Here is a 20,105-nt window from a genome sequence, read left to right on the forward strand (position 1 = left end):
TTGGCATTTAATAAGTGAGAAGCCTACATTAAATAGTTTACATATATTAATTATTTACATGTAATTAATCCTCACACCTTCTGAGATAGATACGATTAATTATTAATATTTGAAAACAGGAGAAACTGAGGCACAGAGAGGTGAGTGACTTAAGATCACACAGCTGGCACATTATCAGAACTAGAATACAAGCCAAGTAGTTGGCTTCAGATTTTGTACTTTTAACAGCTTCAAATCCTACCACCAATATTTGAAATGCAATGATTTTTAAATTAAATTTTCCTATTATTCTTTTTTAACATTTGTAAGATGAATTAAAAAATTAAGACAACAGGATATTTTACAGTGTGATTTTAAAACAGGAGAATTTTCACCAAGAAGCTGCTAAAAATCAACCATCAATAATCCAAACTCATAAATAAACAGCACCATTAACCAGATAGATATTGGTGACTGAAATAAGTGAGCACCATTCCAAAATCTGAATAATGTCCTTTCAACTTTATTAAAATAAACATGATAATCATAAAAAAGACAGGCAGGCAGTATATTGAGACTGAGAAGTCATTTCCACTACACATATGTCTCTTTTAAAGTCTTTTGAAGTGAGACATTTTCTGTGAAGTTTCAGCCAAAAGGTGATTTCTTGGAATGTTCAAGTTAATTCATTTCAGCTGTCCTAAATTCTTACTAAGGTGAAAAAAAAATATGCCTTTCACACAGTGAAAATTTCATGATGTTTGTCCTTATAAACTCAAATCAAAGGGCAAAAAACTCCCATAAAGTTCTATTTAGCCTTGCAAATGAAGCGGCAATTCCAAAAAGTTTACCGTTTTGTAAGTTGAAAAAAATAAAGTGACATAACAAGGATCATGCAGTTACATATTATTTTATTTTTGAAAGAAGAGTGGAAAATAACATTAATGAATCTTGTCAAAATTGAATTGTTAATCATGTCTAATCTTTCTGGTGGCTACTCATATCCAAGACTCTTAGAAAACATTTGGTGGGAAAGCTGGTCAAGATCCACCCTCCCACCCTCCAACTCACAGAACTTTGAGGGAAGATGGGATGCTACAATGATGCCTGGTACACTGTCACTGCTGCTGTCAAACTGGCTGCTATCATAACCACTTTTCTATTGCTCAGACTCTCCATTCGAAGAGTTAGAGATATAATAAGTGAGTGTGTCTTATAGGAGGCTAAACAGCAGTTGAAATAAAGGTAAAAAGCCTGGACTTCTAATACAATATGTCTGCATTCAAATCATGGATCCAATATGACCTATATGACCGCAGATGAATAGTATTTCCTCTTTGAAGTCTCAATTTCCTCTTCTGTAAAATAGAGATTGAAAAAAAAAATTCCTGCATCCAAGTTACTGAGAAAAGTAAACTAGAGTTTCGGGGAGTCTGTGATGTACGCATCACATACAAAACAATGGGAGATTTTTCTCTCCACACCAGGGAACACTGTCCAGTAAAAGAGAGAAGAGCTCCTGGCCCAGGGCCACGTTTTTCCGGTGGCACCACGACAGGCATATTTGCAGGAAAAATCACTCCCTCAGAGTCACCGTCTGCCACGGGTTTCAGAAAGTGGAATGCAGAACCTCCCAGGGGGAGCCCTGATGCATGAGGCTGGGGTGGAGTGAAGAAAAACGGCTGCCCTGAGTACTATTCAGCCATAAGAAAAGATGAAATACCGCCATTTGTGATAACAGGAATGGACCATGAGAGTATCATGTTAAGGGAAACAAGTCTATTGGAAAAAGAACCATATAATTTCATTTGTATGTGGGTTGTAAAACTGAAACTCATAGACGCAGACTATAGTAGGGTGATTACCAGAGACAGGAGGGTGGGGGTCAGTGAAGGGTAAAGGGGACAAAATAAATGGGGAGGGAAGATGATTTGACTTTGGGTAGTGGACACACAATGCAATATATAGATCAGGTAACATAGAAATATACACTTGAAACCTATATAATCTTATTAACCAATGTCACCCCCAACAAATTTAATTTTAATCATAATTTTTTAATTAAAAAAAGAAAAAAGTCTACCCTAAAGCCTGTCCTTAAGATCAGCTAGCATAAAAAATGTTGCCTAGCATGAGGAGAAAGGGAGAGAAGAACGGGACTATTAACTCCTAAGAAAAGAATAAGGCCATTTTAGTCCTCAATATGTGCATGGCCGTGATGAAGTATAGCAGCGGCAACAATCGCATATTACATAGACTTTGTAATTATTCTGAGTTTCATATTTTATCAATCATTTTTAGGATACTTCTCTTGTCTGTAGCATGAACTGTCATTTAATTTTGACAGACATCTCATTTTCCTGATAGAACAGGAGTTCCTTTAAGTCTACCAGACCGCTGTACCGATTTTTCAGTAATTTCCACACAAAGGTGGAATATTGGCGCTAAATGAAAGGTAGATGAAAGGTAGACCTATTTTCTACAATGTCTCCACATTCCATCTTATTCTAACCACTTGTTTGCATGTAACTAACATTTTTCTATATCATGTTGGTTTTTTCTCTTTAATGCTCAGGAGCCCAGGTATAGGGGACAGTTAGGTTCGGGGCCTCAGGTCTGGTAGGATTTTAAGGCAGAAACACATTTTCCTTCTTGAGGACCAGATTAGTACTTGTTTGTGGAACTGAACAATGGAGGAAAAGGCCCCTCTATCTTATTCCTTCAAACCCTCATGGATTAGGAATCTTCATCCTGAAGTTCCACACTCAGATATTGGCTGAGAGGTCCAAGCAAAGCCTGTCTCCAATGTGTGAAGTAGAAATCAGTATATAAACTGATTTGTCTTCTGGTGTTTTCCAGGGAATGTTAGTGCAACAATAAATCAGGGTCCTGAATTCTCATCTAAACCTTATATTAAGGAGTTGGTAGTCTTTCATATCTCTGCTGTGATATTTATTGAATCTATAAGAATTCACCTAAGACATTTTAAAATAAGGTAATAAGTGTTATTGCATCATCCCATTTAAGAGTATATATTTTGATATGTGTTCATTAATTGAGTGAATCCATTGTTTTTTTGATTATTGAGAAAATTTTCATTCTTAATTTCTATATTTTTTTTTCTCCCTCATAGAAACAAATATTTATTTGGGAAAATTTGAAAATAGTCTAGCTTGTGATGCATAAAGGTTGTTTCCATACTAAAATACAGAGAACTCTCTTTGAATGTGTTTCTCATAGCACTGGAGGGGAAGATATTTATGCATAATATCTTAGTTTTTATAAGGTCTAAACACTGTAAAATTAAAAAGTTTAGAAAATAGTCAATGGAAATAATTATAATAAATTAGTGTTTATAAATAGGCAGCTTTCTTTTTTTGAGGGCCTGTGTCAGTTTTTCTTCTGCTGAGTTCTATGAATTTTAGATCATTTCTCCATCTTGCTTGTATATCCCACCCCAAAACACATATTTTAATTGCAGAATATGGTATTTTACTCATTTGAAGTTCCAATTACTTTTGTTAACCCATGACCACCAAATCTATAGAATGTTGGGTACTAAAATTTCCTTTCTGTACTCACTACCCACCACTGGTATCAAGTGTGTACAGAGCTTTAACCAACCAAGGAATTTTTTTTTCTATATTTAAAGTCATAGGTATGAATTCATTTCTTACTTGACTAAGAATGCGGCCACATTTTCTTCCTATTTTTTCCACCAAATCAAAAATTGGAAAATTCCAAGTATTTAGCTGCTCCATAATTGAGTCCAAGTTATCCATGACAAGAGGTTCAGGAGCAAGAATTGGTTTGTCCTGGAATACAGATGAAAATATTTTAACAATATACAGTTTTTCTATAAAGCAATTCATGCTTTAGTAAGTTCAATGCAACAACTGAGTTTATTTGAGGTAAATGACTTAATACTTCAGGGTGAATGGGTGATCTTTAAAAAAACATCAAGATGAACAAGACATTGGCCCCTAAGTAAGGAGAAATGGTCCTTATGCTGTTTCAGACCATGTTTTGTATTATTACGTGCCTGCTTGTGCTGGTTCATACATGCTACAGGAAAAAAAAAAATAAAAAAGAAAAGAAAGAAAAGAAAAGAAAAAAAATAAAAGAAAAGAAAAGAAAAAAGAAAGATGCTTCTTCCATAAGTTTACATAACTACTGTAGGGTTCTTAAGGAAAAATTCAAGGGCTTCAGAACACTTGGAAATTGCATTAAATTGATCTCTTTATACGTTTATGTAAAATTTTTTGAGATGAACATTCCTAGCTCATATTGGACTCTCAAAAGAAACTCATGAGTGGGGAGGAGGCGTTAATGATCCCTACTAAAATTGGTCAAATTTGTATTACTGCTTCAAAATTAGGGTTAATCCCGTGGAATGACAACAGCCACATTTTTTCAGGATTTTAATTTAATTCATGTGATGTACAGTTTCCAAAGAAACATGTACCTTATACATGTATAGACATTTTATAATTGATCCCTAGTGAGGACATTATTAAGAATACATCTATAAAAAAGAAGAGAAAGATAATGTGGATAAAAAATGTAAATTATTTTGTTTGAAAATCTCTTTGATTTAAAAGTATTAAATGATAAATCAGGTTAAAGAAGAATGATAATAGCAGTAGTTGATAATCACATGATAACCCACAATTTTCTAGCATTTGTTGCCTCCCCAAAATTAACCTGACTCAAATATGCTTTAATCTTTTATAAATAGATCACTTTAAACACACAAAATAAATCATTATTAAAGGATATTTTAATGGATAGCAAGTGTCTATGTAAACCTGATTTAATACAAAAAAGAAAACAAATATTGACTCAGTTTCTAAATTAAGAAGGTGCTAGAAACACACATGCGCAAAACAACAAGCAGATGCCCTAGGACAACTAACACATTTCACTTTATTGAATGATTGATATTCATAAAATGCTAGAGGCCCGGTGCACTAATTCATGCACCAGGGGTCCCTCGGCCTGGCCTGTGGGATCGGGCTGAAACCGGCTCTCTGACATCCCCTGAGGGGTCCCAGATTGCAAGAGGGTGTAGGCCAGGCCAAGGGACCCCACTGGTGCATGATCGGGGCCAGGGAGGATTGCGGGAAGGCTCCAGGGCTTGTCCTGCCTGTCTTGCTCAGTCCCGATCAGCTGGATCCCAGCAGCAAGCTAACCTACCAGTCGGAGTGTCTGCCACCTTGTGGTCAGTGCACATCAAAGTGACTGGTTGACTGTCTGCCCCCTGGTGGTCGGTGCCCATTATAGCAAGTGGTTGAGTGGCTTTAGCATTTTATGCTTTGATTGGTTGAATGGACGACCGGACACTTAGCATATTAGGCTTTTATTATATAGAATTATTTTACTGAATGAAATAATTTCTTTTTCTTATGCATATTTACACTTTTAGATTGGGTTAAGAAGTAGCTATAATCATTTGTGGAGATGAATACTTATATTTTTATTCACTAAGAAAATAAATTATTAAGAGGTAAGACTTAAATAGGGAAAATTATATTCATATATATGGGGAGAGCTATAGTACATCTAAAATCCAAATGAGATATTTCTGTAAACCTAATGATTCTGGGATCTATATCTAAGCCAATCCCTATAATAGAGTCCAATTTCTCAGGTCAACAAATGAGATAAGTGATATGGGGCTACCAGGAACATCATGGTCTCAGGCGCATAGGTGCTACAAGCTGAAGCTTTCCTCAGTGGCTCTGCTGGGCACTCAGTTTCATCTTCATTCTGTACAATATCACTGCTATCACTGTTGTTATTAGTTTCATAATCAGAGGTAACTTGAGCAGTGTCATCTGGAATTGAAAGAAATCAGCCTGTTATGAAACTTGTAACAAGAATGGGGTCCCATTTAAGTGAATATTCCTAAAATGCATGTGGTTAATACAGTTTTGAGAGAACTATTGCCTTCATGAGCCTTTACACACCAAGAATATAGGATGATATGTATATGTTGGGTGTAGATACATAGAAACATTTTGGACAGCTTTGCACCAAGATTTTACCCATGATTAACTCTAGGTCAGTGGTTCTCAACCTGTGGGTCGCAACCCCTTTGGGGGTTGAATGACCCTTTCATAGGGATCGCCTAAGACCATCGGAAAACACATATATAATTACACTAGAGGCCCGGTGCACAAAAATTTGTGCACTCGGGGGGGGGGGGTGGGCCCTCAGCCTGGCCTACGCCCTCTTGCAGTCTGGGACCCCTCGGAGGATGTCCAACTGCTGGCTTAGGCCCGCTTGCTGGGGGATCAGGCCCAAGCTGGCAGTCAGACATCCCTCAGGCAGCCCGGCAGCCCTTGGGGGATGTCCACTTGCCAGCGGGGAGCAGGCCTAAGCTGCAGTCAGACATCCTTAGCGCTGCTGAGGAGGCGGGAGAGGCTCCCGCCACCACCGCTGTACTGGCAGCCATCAGCCTGGCTTGTGGCTGACCAGAGCTTCCCCTGTGGGAGCGCACTGACCACCAGAAGGCAGCTCCTGCATTAAGCATCTGCTTCCTGGTGGTCAGTGTGTGTCATAGTGACCAGTCATTCCCAGTCTTTCTGCTGTTAGGGTCAGTTTGCATATTACCCTTTTATTATATAGGATAGAGGCCTGGTGCATAGGTGGGGGCCAGCTGGTTTACCCTGAAGGGTGTCTCACATTAGGGTGGGGGTCCTGCTGGGGTGCCTGGCCAGCCTGGGTGAGGGGCTGATGGCTGTTTGCAGGCTGGTCAAGCCCCCCCCCCCCCAGTGGGGACCCTCATCCCATAGAGGTTTGGCTAGCCTAGGTGAGGGGCTAATGGCTGTTTTCAGGCTGGACACACCCCCTTTAGGGTAGGGGGGGTCCCCACTGGGGTGCCTGGCCAGTCTGGGTGAGGGGCTGAGGGCCATTTTCTGGTGGGCCAAGCCCCCTGGCAATGGAAGCTCCTAGCCTCTCCTTTTTTTATTTTTTATTTTTATTTTGGGATTTATTTAAACTTGATTTATTTAATTGAAACTTTGTAGTCTTGAGAGGAGCTCAGAGGATGGGCGGGAGGGAAGCCTCCTGCTCGCTCCAGCTCTGTGGCCACAGCCAGCTGAAAGCAGGTATCTGGGGTTTATTTACCTTCTATAATTGAAACTTTATTGCTTTGAGTGGAGCTCAGAGCCCTCAGTGGCAAGTGGGAAGCTTGGCTTCCTCCATCATTGGGGCAACCAAGCCTCCTGCTTGCTCCAGCTCTGTGGCTGCCGGCCACCATCTTGGTTGGGTTAATTTGCATATAGTTGCTCTGATTGGTTGGTGGGCATGGCTTCAGGAGTAATGAAGGTATGGTCAATTTGCATGTTTGTCTTTTATTAGTGTAGATATTGTTTTTGTGATTAATCACTATGCTTTAATTATGTTCAATTTGTAACAATGAAATTGGGGGTCACCACAACTTGAGGAACTATATTAAAGGGTTGCGGCATTAGGAAGGTTGAGAACCACTGCTCTAGGCAGTCAAATTATGGATGATTTTGATTTCTTTCATTGTCTTTTAAAATTTCTCATCTAAATATCAGGAACATTTCATTTGTGATCAGAAGAAAGTAAAGCAATTTCCTTTTTGAGGAAGAGAATGCAAATAAAGAATTACCTGTTCTGCTTGGTGCCCGAATGGCTGTACCACTGCTCTCCAGGGGCCCGTCAGCAGGATTGCCTTGGGAATATGGCCTGCCACAGCTGAAAAATATTGGAACAGCTGTAAGTATATCCTCTTTTCAGAAAAATCACAGGCATACACCATCTATCTACATTGATAGATAGCAATAATCAAATATTTCTACCTTCTACTTGTTTAAGGGGGAAAGTCATTTGGTTTTATACATGGATGCTGATATGCAATATATTTTCTTTCTTGTGAGAACATGATCAATACAAAGGATCAGAAGCTTCATTTGACTCTCATCCTTTTCCAAAGTCTAGATCAGACGTGGGCAAACTATGGCTCGTGGGCCAGATACGGCCCGTTTGGCTGTTCTATCCGGCCCGCGGAGCTGAAAGAGCGGAGGGTTCTCTTGCTCTCCCCTCCGCTCCTTCACCAGCAGCAGTGTTAACATGGCAACGTCGGGAAACATGGCCACAGCTCCTTCTTCTGAGTCCAGTTTAAGAACCCATTGTGGCCCTCGAGTCAAAAAGTTTGCCCACCCCTGGTCTAGACCATATTGGAAGTGAAACTACCAGAAAAATTTTGTTATATAATTCAGAGAATCCTGGCATAGTCTGCTACCTCCTTATAGTAATGGTTTTGGAGATGTCAATGTGTATTTGGTCAAAAATATCTCCCCTAATAGAATCCCTCTGGGCCTATGTAAAAACCTCACTATTGGATTTATTTTTATGGCTGAAGACATTTTATGTCCAAAGAGCCCTTTAAGAAAAGATTGTATGTGTGGAAATAAAATAATATATGATTTTTTTTTTTTTTGCAGTTGGATCAATGACCTGTTAAGGCCCTTAGGAAATGATGAAGGTTGAATGTAAAATAACAGCATAGGATTCAAGTTGAGAAAAACAAACCAAGGAAGTACATTGTGGGTAACTGAGAAAAAGAAGATATCTGAGAGGTGGTACCTTAAACTGTGGAGGTTGGAGGATATAGGATACTTTTGCTTTCTCAACCATTTTGACTGTATTATAAATTAAAAAATAACCTCACAAATGTCCTGGCAAATTTCTCCTTTCACTCATCTTGTTTAGAGACTTCAGGGTTAGGTTTTAATTCTGTATTTTGCTTCTGAGTTCCTTCCTTTTGCCTAATATTACAAAGGGTCTCAGAGGGCTTCTGTTTGTTATTTAACCACAGAGTCACTCTAAAAATAAAAGAAGTGAGTGCTAGTTTATAATTTAATATAATTAATATCTCATCACCCCCCCCCCATTGTGCTTATATGCGTGGTACAGATAAACACTTTCTAGTTAGATAGTCTTTTCATCCTAACTTAATTTACTTTTTGAGCCTTGAAGGTAAGTGGAAAAACATCGCACTCAAAATATTTCTAATTATGAAATCCCATTAGGGAATCAAAAGAAAATGACAGGGCCAAAGGAAAAAGAAAGTAGATGCCAATGATGTGCTTACATTGTCCAATGAAACTTAGTAGAAGCAGCGTTTATTAGTTTTAAATTTTTCATTGCAAGATAATACTTAAAAGGAACATTTAAATTAGTAGTTCAAACATACTACCTTTTATGCCAAAAAAACCAGCTTGTTGCATAGACATTACAGCAGCCAAGAGACTGGGAAGCAACGCCAAACCCTTCGAGTTCAGCAGGGGAAACCACAATAATTAGTTGTGTGTTTCTGGAGCTCTCTGGGCCTACATGGGTGGCTGCCTTGAAGGCAATAATAAAACATGGTTTGAATTATAGATTTATAAAGCCCAAACAAATAAAACACACACTACTGGATTTATAAACATTACTGAACAAGTAGGCAGTGAAATTGCCTTGTTTTTCTCCAAAAGCTTTTTTTATAAAAATCCCATTACATTCTTCCTGCTAGGAATACAATAAATAGACTGGGATGAGAAAAGCTATGTGAGCGGTAGATCTTTCCTGGCCATATCTCTCTCTCCCTTCTTTAGGAGACTTATACCTCACGAATCTGGAGGCCACAGCAGATGTCCTTGATGCTGATATTCCACTGGGCTTCTTCTTGGCTTAGGATGCATACCCCAAAAATGTTTCTGAAGGGTGCTCCCCCAAACACTAGCTCCGTGGGCAATTATTGGGTGTTAACCTAATGAAATTGGTTCTGTGGTTAAATAAACAGACAATTCTAGATGAAACAAAAATCAAGAGGTTTTCCTTTTGCAAGATGTCTCAGAGCTTTTGATAAAGTCATGAATGTTGTGAATCACTAAAAGGGGAATATGTATGTTTTACCACAGATCATGCCTTTTTTTTTTTTTTTTTTTTTTTTTGGTAGGGGGAAAAGATGGGATTAGTATCCTACAGAAATTATTTTATTTAAAAAGCTGTCATAGCCCTAACCGGTTTGGCTCAGTGGATAGAGCGTCAGTCTAGGAACTAAAGGGTCCCAGGTTCGATTCCAGTCAAGAGCATGTACCTTGGTTGCGGGCATATCCCCATTCGGGGGTGTGCAGGAGGCAGCTGATCAATGTTTCTCATCGATGTTTCTAACTCTTTATCCCTCTCCCTCTCTCCCTTCCTCTCTGTAAAAAAATCAATAAAATATATTTAAAAAAAAATAAAAAGCTGTCATAGAGAAGGCGGCTGAATAACTTTTGGTCAGTAGAACCACTTTTTATTCTGGCTGTGGCCAAACAAACAAACAAAAAATGTTTTTTTCCCTATAAAAATATTTATAAAGAGAAAGAAAATAAAAATAAAGGTTATAAACAACATTCATTTAATATAGAGTTTATAAACAAAGGATCTGAATCTGAAATTTGTGAAGCTCAAAGCTGAAAATATTGATCAAATCTGGGCCTGTGAAACATGTGATATTAGAAGACCAGCATGTAACTAATTTATTCGAACGGTTATACTCATGAACCTTAGAAAAGTAGCATGTTATTCAAGACACTCCTGTGATTATTCTTAGTTTAAAAACATTCAACTCTTTTTGACTGAGAGAAATATTGTAAAGCTTTAAGCTCAATGGCTCAAGATGAAGCTATTTCTGAAGAACAACAGCATGTTAATCCGTAAGAGGCAGTATTTCTGTCTTAGGGACAATGTTGGCAAAATAATTACTTTTGCCATGCTAGGCCCTTAATTTCTAACCCTCTAGGAAAAGACAACACTTTGCAAGTCTATTTCAGCATGGTAGATCAGCACAAGCAATCGCTTTGCATTCTAAGGGCCCTGTGTTATTTGCACATTTTTAAAGTGTTAAAATAGGAATTGCAAACTTAACATAAATGCCTTTAAAAATCAGTATAAAACCCTCCCTGAAGAAGTAAAAAAAAAAAAATTCCAACATAATATCAAACTATATTAAATTACCTGACATGGTTTTTAAAAACATATGCTTTATGTATGTTCTATCAGTAAGCAGACAAAATATACAACTAATTATTGCATCTCTCGAGATAAGCTGTATGGCCCATATGGACTCTAAACTTTCAACTAGTAGAAAACCACTGAAAAATTAAGTTTCTATTATACCTTATTCAACACAGATCACATTATCCTATACCTCCTTATCAACTACTCTGGCAAACATACACATAGCTATGTGGACTGCCGGTGAGTGTTCCTAAGAGGAGAAGTAGTACTGGTTTCCTTATTAAACTCCAGCTAACAACGTACAATTCTTACCCGCTACATATGACAGGTGGCGTCAGTATCTGAGGAGACAGGTCAGGGGCACTCTGAGTGTAAGTTAAGGCCCTGTGCGAACCTAGGCCCGGTTTGGCAGTTGTGTCGGCAGATTCTAGAAACTGAACTGTAGGAATTTTGCTGACAGGACTGCTGGCTGGAGTCCCTTGGAGAGGTGAGGAACAGGGCGATGAAAGAGGTGAAATTTTAGCGAGGGCACCTGAGAAGAAAAGAAATCATTAAGTCACAAGAAGAAAAGAAATCATTAAGTCACAAGACATGTCTTTGGTATTCAAACCTGCTACTCTTAAACTTCACCTTGGACTCCTTTGAACTCACTAAAGGCCCCAGGAGTACTTGGGCCCGGGCAGGCCTCCCTGCATGCCACCAGCTGGAGACGGGGTGGATGGGGTGTATGGACAGCGGGGGTATCTTCACAGCATGAGATGAAAGGAATGAATCATTGTGAAGACAATTGGTGGCAATGTTGGCAAATCCAGTGAAAGCCTTGGTGGCCTGGAGTAACTTCAGGACAGAAGAATATTATTTTTGTTTCTTCTTGTCATTCTAACATGATGTTAATGGTTAACATTTTCTCATATGTTTGCCTTCTCTTCTGCTGTGAAGTTTTTAGCAGCAAGAAGATCGGGAATTATTTTAAATATTAACATGTCTGGAGCAGGGTTTGGCAGGCATACAATGCTTAAAATATGTAAATAAAGAAGATAACATTCATCAGAGGCATTTAACTTTATTACCCATGGGTGTTTTCAGCAAAATGACTAGTTTGGGTGTGAAATTACTTTGATCAGAGTAATTTCTGAAGAAGACATTTAAAAATGTAATATGCCCCCTTTCCGATCAAACAATAGGCCTGAAGTTTAAACTTTAAGTGTGGGTGTTTGTGGCAAACTGTTTACTCCCGGTTGTGAGGATTTTACAGACACTGAGTTAGATTTCCAATGTTCGAGTACAGGGGCGATGTCTTTTGAATTTCCTCTCTCATGTAGGGAAAGCAGCCCATGTTAAAACTGAAGAAAAGAGAGAAATAGCTTCTGAACAACCACCTGTTTACTGATGCTGAACAATCTACTGTACAGCAAGTGAAATGAAATCATGAAAAGTTGTTTCCGATTTCTCACCACTCCAGGGAAATGTACAGCCAGCAGCTCTCACATCATAATACGTGTGGGGAACTGGCAGCTGGCTTTGTCGGCTTCCCATGTTTAGCTCTCCCAAATGTTTTGTTTGTCACACCCACGGTTTTCTTGGCCCACTGGAAGGACTATGAAGCTTGCTGAAGGGCTTTGGTAATTAAGTTTCTTTGTTTTGTTATTTCTTTTGTTTTACTATCATACTCTTCCTTTGCTTCAGTGTGGAGGCCTGCAATGCCTCCTAGTCCTTTTCTCAATATTTCTATTGTTGATTCCTGATCAAGAGAACCCTGGCCTTTATACCTAACTGAAACCTCATAGGCCCAGAGAGGTAACATAACTTTCCCAGGGTCACAGTGCTAGTCAACAGGAGCATATGGAGTGGGGACAGTTATTCTTGTAACAGGTGGCTTATTAGCCACTTCTGGCAGAGGTTGCCCCTGGGAGAATGCATTACCTACCAGGCAGCATTTGTATTGCTCTGTACAATGACAAGCTTTATGGTTTTAATTTTGATTTCTACTTTCAGTGAAAAGGCTTAGCTATTTTAGCAGAGATATTGACAACCCTCATATCACACCATCTCTTAAGCCATAAGAAAATGAAGTTCACTACATATTTATCTCAGTTTCTCAACCAACCTATCATTGGGTGCAGCAAGTGTGTTACAGATACCTGTGAAGTATTAATGGCTGTAAATTTTTTTAAAAAAGACTTTATTTGGAGGCCCCAGAAGAAATTTAGTTTTTAATATTATCTCTAATATTAGATTTATATTGTAAATTATATTAAAATCTAATGTAATTAGATTTTATTATAATTTTAGAAAATGCAGGAAATAAAATGTTCAACAAGCTCTAAATCCCTTCTCGCTTTTCCCCTGCTATATAACATCGTATTCACATTATTACACATACGTATATGTGTGCTCTGTTTTTTTTTAAAAAGGCTGAAAAGGACTAGTTTAATTTAGACTATTTGTTAGATTACAGCTGACTGAGTCACCAGATATATTAGAAAAAAGCAGTATAAGCATTAAAAAGCTGGATGGGGGTGTGACATATTATAAAGGTTACAAATTAGCTCAATGATTTGTCGCAGTGGTTCTCAACTTTCCTAATGCCACGACCCTTTAATACAGTTCCTCCTGTTGTGGTGACCCCCAATTTCATTGTTACAAATTGAACATAATTAAAGCATAGTGATTAATCACAAAAACAATATGTGATTATATGTGTTTTCCGATGGCCTTAGGAGACCCCTGTGAAAGGGTCGTTCGACCCCCAAAGGGGTCGCGACCCACAGGTTGAGAACCGCTGATAAGGAATGACTGTGTGCCCTGTTCCAGGGGCTAAGGAGGCAGTAGTGAACACAAAATGCTCTATTCTTATGGAGCGTCCACTCTGTTGTGGGGAAACAAAAATTAAAAAAGAATTAAAAGAAGAAAAGGACTTAGAAGAAGAGGAGGAGGGAGAAAAGGGGAAGGAAGGAAAAAGAAGGTTAAGAAAAAAAAGGAAGAGGTATAGGAGGAAAAGGAAGAAAAGAAAGTCAGGCAGTTTTAAGTAATAGAAAGAAAAATAATGCGGGGGTAGAGGACAGAGGACAGAAATACTCTCAGTGTAAAATTTCAACAGAGATCTAAATGTCTATTTAGACAAGCACCTGGGGAAGCATGTTCTAGAAAGAGGGACCTACCAGAGGATCAGTGTGGCTTCAGCTTAGCAAGGAGGAAGAAGAGGGGCAGGGAATGTGACCAGAGAGGCTGCTGGGTAAGATGGTACAGAGCTGCGGGCCAAGGCAAGGGCTTAATTGTGGTCTTAAAAAAAAGAGACTCCTGATAGGCATTGCCTGAGACATTTCCTTCATTATTTTGCTAGGTAGTTGTGAGTTTTTTGACAAGTTTCTGCCACTTTTTTACAAAGCCCATGGAAACATTGCACATTTCTGTTTTGACACAGCGTACTCTCTGAAGGTCATTTACGAGAAGAGTGATTTTCTTTTTTCATTGCTAATTTTTAGTAGATGCCAGCTGATGTTCTCAGAGAAATGATATTCTCTCTTAAAAATCCACTCAACGATTAGAGTTCTTAGAACTCATGGATTAACTAAACTTAAAAAAAAAATAAGCAGACCTTAAGACTCCACATTTACTGCCTGGGAAGAAATTTAAAATAAACCTTGAAACAGAGGAGAAGCACTTCGCTTCTGCAGAGCTGAGAGTCTATGTATTTTGAATACAGCTAACAAGCAAGAGTCTTGGCAACAGCCCTGAAAAGCAGGGATATTTTTATTCTGTAGGTGAGAAGATAAGGTATAAACATATAAATTCCTTTGTTCCCCAAACCCAACTACTATTTCTCACAGTGTGCATTATCTTAGTTTATTTAAAGTTTTAAAAACAGAAAGAGAATGCTATAGGAAATGGGCCCATGTTTACATATTAGTTTTCAAGTAGATAGAAAGATATAAGTGCAGATAAAAACCAAATAACCTTTTTAGAAAGGAAAGACTACAAATGAAATTATATCAGACACAGAAACTGGATACTCCAAGGAAATGGGAGAAAGACCCTTTTTTTTTAAGTTTTCAAGAACAGATTGTTTTTTAAGGTAGTTTATGTGTAATCGGGTGTAACGTTAGTGAACTTTGTAACATTTGAAATCTCATCCACCTTTATGTTGTACACTCACATATTTATACACACAACCTAGTGAAGGGATTCAGATAAATATGTATTCATTCAAATATGCTTATCTTCATTTATATTTCAGTAATTTTAAGAGACTCCAGAAAAGAGACGTATGAGCTCACGAACTACAAATCCTTGAGTAACTGAAGCTGGTCTAATGTGAAATACTTAAAACATTAAAAAAAAAAAAACTTAAGATACAGCTTTAAAAAATTCTAAAATGCCAGGTCCTTTGAGTAAATTCAGTCTGTAATTTCTTGCTCCCAAGAGCATGAAAAAATGTGTGTCAAGACACAAGAAACTTTGGGCAATCAAAGGGAGATGATAAACAATACTGGAAGGAAATCATTTAAGTGAATCCATCTGTTTTGTGCTGTAAAACTCTCTCAGCTTAATTTTAATTGAACAAGAAAGGAACCAGCATGTCTGATAAATACACGCCTCTTTTCCCTGCCCACAGGCAAATGGACACTCCTAATAGTTTTCCAAAACAGAACATGTATCTAAACTATAGAGAATGAAAAAATAAAATCACAAAGTCATAATTTAAGTTATCTCTCATTTCATATTTTCTATAGGGAAAACTCAGTCTAGCTTACTTTAATGATTACAGAAAGATCTTATAAAATCTAATCTTTATAAGATCTAATTCTTATAAAATTCTTATAAAATAAGATTATAAGAATTTTATAAGAATTATAAGAATCTGGGAAGGGACTACTACAAACTCACTAATTATGAAATCAGAGGAATTCTAAAGGCTCATTACTGGCATAATGGCAGCTCTACATTGTCAGTGACTCATAAATAGAAAAGCAAGATTGAAAATGCAAGTCATATTTCAATCTCCTATTTTATGCTTTCATCAAGACTCATGTGATTTCACCCATTTACTTTATAATAGTAACTGTAAATAACTGGTTGTGTTTCAACTATTTAAATCAATGCTGACTGATCAAGCTAGAGGACACACTGCTGAAATGATTTGTGCAAAGCACAGATTTCATTAGTCCCCTCTAAAAACAGTTCACTTACTTTTCAGTGGTTCTATTTTCTACTTTTTGCTTGCATTCTCCAACCTCTTTTGCCTATTAGTTGGTATTTTTCTCCTTAGACTCTATTCACACTTTGATTCTATATATTTCCTTACATTCTTTGCCACATAAAGGGACTTTACCAGGTCCCTTTCCACATAGTTTAGTTAAAAGCAGCCGGCGTCACAGTCAGTCATATCAAACATAACACACCTTGTTAGCTCAATCAACCCAATACCATCATTAAAAGCAAACAAGGGTTTCAAAGCAGAAGGACCTATCTGATCAGGGAGAACTGTAACTGAATTTCAGGTCTCTGATTCTTGATGGATTTTTTTTCCCCTTTTGGCAGACTTGCAGGAATTTTAGTTGAATCAAGCATGCTTAATATATAGGCTATTTTATAATCATTTAGCTCTGCTGTGATAGTAGTCTAGAGATGCCACAATGCAAAGTCCTCTCCAAAGTAATCAGGATAGAGATACCTTATGCACTTTATGCACTTACATTTTCCAGTTTCTCATTTACGTTGCACTCTGGGTAATTCACATTTTCTGACTCCCCGTTTATTAATTTTCCCTTGAATACTATATTACGTCACTTAACATATCATATTACCTTGCTTATATTTTTAAAAGTTATGTTTAGATGACCTTCAATGATATCGTCTCCCATTGCTGTTATTTTTATAACCTTGTATTTTTCTTTTAATATTTTAAAATTAAATGAAATTTTTTAGCATTTAAATATCTCCACCCTTTTAGAGATCTGTAAAGTTATTTTTCTTTCCTTTTTCTCTAACTCATATTTCTTGTGTGCTTAGTGATCTTGGTTGCAAGTTCTGATTTGTATGAATTTGATATGTTGAAATCATATGGCCCTTACCTGGTGATGCTTTCCTTCAAAAATTATTTGCACATATTTTTATAGGGAGCCTAGGGGTCCTCCTGACCTATGATCACTTTAGTACCCTTTAAAAGTCTCAGGTTCAATGTGAAATGCTCACATCCAGTTCCTTCACCTTGCTGGAGTCCCACCTGAGTCTCCACAACACTGAGCTAATCTGTATCTGCCCTCAGGGCAACCCAATTTAAGTATCTTCCCACCTTGCCTGTTCCTGGCCTAGGTGAAGGCTCCAGTCTATTTCTCAGGTCACGTGACCTCTAAGATTTAATGAACATTTTCGAAGAGCAGAGAGGACCTGATTAGTTTTTGGAAAACCAAATAACCTTTACTGGTTTCACTTAGTGATGCAATTCCAATAAAAGTATATTTGCTGGAGAAAGTGTCTTTCTAACACCAAACAGTAGAGATTTAAGCAACGTTGGTGCTTAAATGGTTTCAAGAAACAGTCGCCAATATAAAGGGGATGATCAAAGGGAAAGAAATTACTAAATTTTTTTTCTAGATGTAAAAACAGACGACAGAAATGCTTCCTTAATTTGTGTTTCTTATACTTAAGAGTTTATTTCAAGTTGGTCTCTTGAAATATCAGTGGGATGTGAGTACTACTTCTCTAACTCTCATAAAAACATTGTCATTTTGAGAACTTCTGCTTCTGGCTATGATTCTGTAGTTTGTAGTAAATTCCTGTTGCTTTGACAACCAATAGAAATGCTGAATTTAAAAGAAAAAAACCTATCAAGGTGAGACAACTAATGTGGAGGACTAGGTTTCTAGAAAGAAGAGATCCTTAGCAGTGTGACTAAAACCCCATGAACAGTTCTTCCTTTCAGAGCATTATTTACTAACAATTAGCATAGAGCAAAAAGGCTGAAAACCCAGGCAGCAGGATGCAGCAATTAGGAAAACAAGCCAGCAGAGCTATTAGCAATGTCATGAGGCTGATGACACAAAAATTGGAGTTTGGGGCTATCAAGGCAGGCAAAGTTTGAATGTTGTAACAGCCCAGTGAGAAGGGGGTGGTGAGTGACATAGGTAAGAATTTCTTTGAAAAATTATAATATGTATAGTAAATAAAGCATTTCTTCAAGCTCCTATAAATATCATGTTTCTGAAAAATAAGTTTCTCTTAATAGCCACTAAGAATAAAATTGAAATTTCATAAGTACATTAGCTCTGGTATATTATAAGATGATGCTTCCGGAAATTATCCTCATTATTATCCAAATTATTGGTGAGAGTGATTTCCTATTCATCCAATATGCTCAAGGTAAAATATCTGGTACAGCAACCTTGAAAGCATCAGTTTCATCATATAAAGTGGAAATTTAGGTAATTAGTTGGTTATTGAGGTTTTTTCTGTTTAGAAGAGTCAAACCAAATATACCCACGTGCAGAGCATCCTCTGAATCTTATTTAAATACTGAAGGCTTAGTTCTCTCGGTGACTGCACGCTCAGTGAATAGGAACTCTTCTCCCAGCAAGTCGCTTACCTGGGCGACTTGGCTTTTTAGCCTTCACATAGTTAGCTGCAGAGACGGCATAGGACGAACTGAAGGATCTGCTTTTGGTGAGGGTCATCATCGCAGGGTTATTCCAAGAATCAGAACTACCAGCACTATAAAGACAGAGCATAAAGAAAAATAAGTAAGTTGTTCATCAACTATTGGGGCAGAACTTGCCAAAACCCAACCGTCATTTCCATATTCGACTTGCCATCTGAGTCATGGTCCAGGTTCAGTGATAGGATCACCTTGTCCAAATGACAAAATAGGACAACTAAGCTCAGTCTCTGCTGTGTGGATTTAGAAGTCACTCATCACGCACATGGGTTAACAAAAGCGCAAAGATAACTTTCCTACTTACCCAATTAACAGGAATCAAACACCTCTTTCTACTTATAGAATCATGTCCCTCATAGGTTTCCTAACAACTTGGCAAATTAACTAGTTAAGATGCAGAGGGACTCACATGAATTGTGTTCTTTATTATTTATCATTCTTGGTATATCTAAATTAAAAAATTAAATGCTTGTAAAATCATTCAAAAATAATATTTTTGCAATATTTCCTTGGGAAGGAAAAGGTCAGCTACAGGGATTTAGCCTACAGTTCTTTTTTCCTGGTGACACCCTGGGAAAAAAAGGGTGATGATCAAAATCTCCTTGTAAACATGCGAATGATGAACCTGCTGCCAAACACACTGATGCTATTTGCTAGATGAAAGGTAACAGACAGTGAGCTTCATTTAGGGAATGCTTTCTGCAGGATAGCCTTGGTTTGTCTAGGTTATTATTGTAAATAAATCTGGAATTAGTAATCTATCGGTAGAATAGAGAATGTTACATAGAGATGTAATTAATGGGATCTATATTTTGGAGATGTTCCAAACCAAAACTTAATCTGCATGCATTGCTCAAAACACAATGTAAGCCTAATTATCTGACGCTAATCCCTGTGCTGGTCTGCATTTAAACCATGCCTACACTTTTTTTTCATTTCCAAAGCTGGCCTCCAACCAACTCTAATTGGTTGGGCCTCCCTTCCCCTGTAATTTACAATTCCTGTTTGGCAAGTAACTTCTCTAAGAGATGTGAAACCAATAGGAGCATTGCTAACCTTGGTAAAGGTGCTTCATGCAGTTTGATGCTGGCACTGCGATCCCGCCGTACTGGGGCCGGCTCCAAAGTGGGTAGACCTGTGGCTGAGGTGGTGGTTGTCCAAGTCGATGAAACTCGTCTCAACAAACCGGGGGGCAAGCTCCTTCTCAGGCGCTAGGAAGAAGGAGAGTCGATTTTATTGCCAAGCATATTTTCTATCACCAACCTCAATGTCATATAATGGGAGAATATGGCTTTTACTTGGAAGCAAATTTATTAACCTATATTGGTTGACTATCACCTGTCTAAAATGTGGGTACTCAGATATGCAATAAAAGACTGTGGTCAGAACAAATGAATACTATAAAATAACATTTTGGAATATTCACTTCAGTGACTACACAAATATAGGA

General features: G+C 37.8%; 1 protein-coding gene across 1 annotated transcript in view; it reads right to left on the reverse strand.

Moving 5' to 3' along the window:
• PDE3A (phosphodiesterase 3A) overlaps positions 1 to 20,105 on the reverse strand; it is a gene marked incomplete at its 5' end in the record, with an annotated part of 247,394 nt that overhangs the window by 21,333 nt on the left and 205,956 nt on the right. The window contains 6 exons of the mRNA XM_081114514.1: positions 3,657 to 3,794; positions 5,662 to 5,816; positions 7,622 to 7,707; positions 11,314 to 11,533; positions 18,587 to 18,711; positions 19,712 to 19,866. Of these exons, the coding sequence (XP_080970640.1) occupies positions 3,657 to 3,794; positions 5,662 to 5,816; positions 7,622 to 7,707; positions 11,314 to 11,533; positions 18,587 to 18,711; positions 19,712 to 19,866 (879 nt within the window). The remainder of the gene's footprint in view (positions 1 to 3,656; positions 3,795 to 5,661; positions 5,817 to 7,621; positions 7,708 to 11,313; positions 11,534 to 18,586; positions 18,712 to 19,711; positions 19,867 to 20,105) is intronic.

Source organism: Myotis nattereri (assembly GCF_964212035.1).
Source record: "Myotis nattereri genome assembly, chromosome: 2".
Taxonomy (NCBI): Eukaryota; Metazoa; Chordata; class Mammalia; order Chiroptera; family Vespertilionidae; genus Myotis; species Myotis nattereri.